The sequence below is a fragment of the Bidens hawaiensis genome, unplaced genomic scaffold (genome assembly GCF_021521415.1).
Source record: "Bidens hawaiensis isolate Kalapana, Puna unplaced genomic scaffold, B.hawaiensis_p1.1 tig00000780_1, whole genome shotgun sequence".
NCBI classification, from domain to species: Eukaryota; Viridiplantae; Streptophyta; class Magnoliopsida; order Asterales; family Asteraceae; genus Bidens; species Bidens hawaiensis.
The window spans coordinates 2,827,068-2,830,926 of record NW_027491045.1 but is presented as its reverse complement, the minus strand read 5'-3'; the positions used below and the strand labels follow the sequence as shown (position 1 = coordinate 2,830,926).

General features: G+C 27.9%; 1 protein-coding gene across 1 annotated transcript; it reads left to right on the top strand.

Annotated features, from left to right (window-relative positions):
- Nucleotides 1–535: 535 nt before the first annotated feature.
- On the top strand, nucleotides 536–3,074 carry LOC143535719 (replication protein A 70 kDa DNA-binding subunit A-like). The gene is made up of 8 exons (XM_077029900.1): nucleotides 536–555; nucleotides 652–779; nucleotides 870–960; nucleotides 1,046–1,184; nucleotides 1,267–1,442; nucleotides 1,519–1,654; nucleotides 2,449–2,505; nucleotides 3,066–3,074. Exons 1-8 carry the CDS (start codon nucleotides 536–538, stop codon nucleotides 3,072–3,074), a joined length of 756 nt encoding a protein of 251 aa, XP_076886015.1.
- The last annotated feature ends 785 nt before the right edge of the window (nucleotides 3,075–3,859 follow it).

Genomic DNA, 3,859 nt, shown 5'->3' with positions numbered 1-3,859 from the left:
TACTCATCGACCAAAGGGTACCTTGTTGATCATTGACTAAAGTACTTCGACCAAAGATTATATTATTAATCATTGACCGGAGCTATTTTACCAACGATTACCTTGATAAGTTTTGACCGAGGTAAGACTATCTTTGTTAAGGGCTTTTTCCCTCGTGATCAAATCATCGTGTTCATCAATATCACGCTTATATACCCGTTATTATTGAATTGGCACCTTACCTCACATAACAGATTTGGATACTTGATCCTTAGCTGATTTTTGTCCAAAACACCATGTTAATCCTTGTAGCCAGTTTGATGGTCCTACATTCGGTTTTAAGTTTTACTCATTCAAGTCAGTTATTGATAAAGAGATCCCGTTGAAAGCTACTATAGGTATTATTTAAGTAGTTTATTTTTTTTTATTTATCAACATTTTTTGTATTTCTAAGTCTTTAATCCGATGTCTTCCAGATATAATTTGACATGTTGTTCAAGTTTTTAGAGATAACAATTCTAATCTGAGAGATGTAAAAAGAAATGCAAGATTAACTATGGAGGTTTCTGATATCAGGTACTTTTTTTATTAATTTATATGTCAGTTTGTATTAATATTTTTTAATTGTGGAACACTATAAAATTTTTGTTCTAATATTTGTGATTTTTACAGTGGTGACAGTGTTTACGTTACTCTTTGGGGGGATTATGTATCACAGTTCTCTAAGTATGTTGTTGACCATTTTGATGAATCACATATGATTATTCTCATGCAATTTGGTAGAGTTAAATACCATAAAGGTTTGCTTTTTATTTTTAATATGTAATTAATTTTTTTTAAGACTTTCTTATTTTAATATCATAATGACTATCTTGTGCTTAATTTTTTAGAGGAACCGTATGTGTCTAATTTCTACGGTTCTGATGTTACTCGTGTGTTCATCAATGATAGTATTTCTGAGTTTGAAGATTATAAGACACGGTAATATTGAAAATATATCTCTTGATTTGTTTATTCAATAATTATTTCCTTTGCATTTCTAAATCCTTATAAATTTGTTTTGCAGTTTGTTTGAATTTTTAGACTTCAATGTTGATGGTGTTGTTCGTAGGCCGATTCCTGTAAAATTGATGTCTACTCTTGATGAAGAGTTTCTGATGGCTACATCATTTTTCAACATTTGTGAAATTTGCACTATATTGCAGGTATTATTTTATAATAATATCTAATTATAATTTATAACTTTTAACATAAGGTTATGTTAATTTTTTTAATTGATTTTTTTAGCCAAAGAGTATTATAGTACTCGGGACCATAAAGGTTGTTTGTCCGGATTCAGAATGGTACTATGTCGGTTGCAATAGTTGTAGTCGTAAGGTGATCGTGACTGTGGTGGAAGGCGAAGATGTTTATGAATGCAAGAATCAGAGATGTAACACTTTGGGTGTTACACCTACTCCTAGGTATATTTTATATTGTATATGTAAATATGTTTTAATAATAAATGTTGCTATGTTTTTGATTAAAAAAATATTTCAGGTATAAGATTAAGCTAAGAGTTCAAGATGGCAGTGGTGTTGTTTCGTTGACCCTTTTTGACAGTGATGCCAAACTTATTATCAACAAAACAGCATCTGAATTGCTGTTTTGTTTCAATAATATGATAGTTTCAAAAGTCTTTAATTTTTTATAACCAGTTTTATTCATTTTGTTATTTCTATAAACTTGTGTTACATATAAACATTTTGTGTGTATTACAAAAGTATTTACATATTTATGTTTACATATAGTCTTTATGATATATGTTAGTAATATTTTTGTTAGATAGTTATTTATAAATTATGATTTTGATGATCTTCAAAGCTATTTTGGTTCTGATTCAGATGTTTAAGGTAAATCAGATCACATATGTAGTTAGATTTTTGATAAATATAATTTTTGACTTTATTGTTGACTTTGTTTTTTGCCTTTATGTTAGTAGTTTACTTCATATACACAGGCTTCTAAAAAAGTACAATACACACCTATAACAGTTTTTTTTGTTTTATCAGGTTGTTATGACAGTTTGTTGTTTTTGGTGGGTTGTGATGTAAGTTCGTTTTTGGTAAACTTAAAAAAATCCACATGTTTATATATTCTTTTAGAGTATACCTTTTATGTTTATGTTTAGTTTGTGTTAGCATGAAGATTTTATTAACGGTATTAGAATTTTAATTATTTGGTATTATTGATTACTTTTATATGTCCGTCTCTCTAATATTATATTTTTAATATACTTTCATTTGTAATTACCAAATTGATTAATTTTTTTTTGTTTCTGGTTATAAACTTAAGTTATAAAATTGTTTTATTTTTATTTGACCTCAACATAGTAGCTACAAATTGTAGATATCATCCATTCATTATAATATTCATTAACTTTTTGGTTTAATTGTTAATAACGTTCCATGGTTTGTTTATATTTTTCAGGTGGTTAAGGTGCATGGTTTTGTTTTGGACGGAAGTTTTCAAGGTCATCCTGTTCAAGTAATGTTAATATCTAATGGTTTAATGTTGTTGATAAGACAAATGAATCGTTTGTTTCTATTAGGTGATTATGTAGACAATGGTTTGATGTACTTCCTTTTGTGGATGTTTTTGAATGTTTATATATCGTTATATATTATTATATTGTATGTTAGTTTATATACATTGTGTTATATATCTAATATCAACCCGTGTGTAACACGGGTACTAACCTAATAACATAATATTACAGTGAATGTAATACCAAATAAAAATGATGTTTTTCATTAAAAAAAACACCGCCGTTGCAAATCGCTCTTAAAATCAGTTTTCCACGGCATTTTTATGAATTAATTTTCAGTTGTAAATCGACCGTAGATAACCTTTCTATAATTGAATGAAAATCAGTTGACAAATTACATTATAATATTAATAAAAATCACATGTTTATAATTTTTAATGATTTAAAACTTGTACAAACCATTTTTATGTTTTCAGTTTTTTTTCTTTAAATTACGTCATTCACGCTCATGCGTACCAATGCAAAGTTTTTGAAATATATTTTTAATACATGAATGTAGATGTCGTAATTCAAAATTATAAATAAAAAGACTAAAACATATAAAATGGTTTGTATAATGTAAAATCGTTAGAAAGTTTAAGCACATTATTATTATTTTTTTGCTATTATAGTGTAAGCTGTCAAGTAATGATTTCTTTCAACCATAACTTGAGAGGAAATTTTTTTCTTTTAAATTTAACAAGACTTTTATAAAATAAACATAAAGTATGTTGGTTTTTATGTACAAAATACTGTTAAGAGATTTTGGGTATGTTTGGCAAAACTAGCTGATAGCTGGTAGCTGTTAGCTGAAAGCTGTTAGCTGAAAGCTGAAGGCTGTTAGATGTAGCTTTTTAAATATTTAGGTGTTTGGCAGAGTGGCAGAAGCTTTTAATAAAACTAGCTGGGTTCCCGCGTGGTGCGGCGGAATTGGCGCACAACCTAACATCAACCGCATAATCAGTGTCGGTACATAATTCACCTGATGACAGTGCATACATAACCTAAATGTAGACGTGTAATTCATGGAAAAGCAGTAAGCTTGTAAATGATGTCGAAAATCAAGAAACAAAACTGAAATATACAGTAATTTCAAATAGATAATTTTTTAAACCAACATATTTTGATATGAATCCCTTTCTGAACATGCACTGTTTTAATCTGAAACATGTTAATATTTATGTGCAAAGAATTGTTCATGAACTTTTACAAGAAAGAAAAAGATAAATGTTGTTTTTTTAATTGTATACTGGTATTGTTTACCCTAAATATATTAGTGGTTTAAAAAGAGTATTTTGATTATTTTTTTTAACA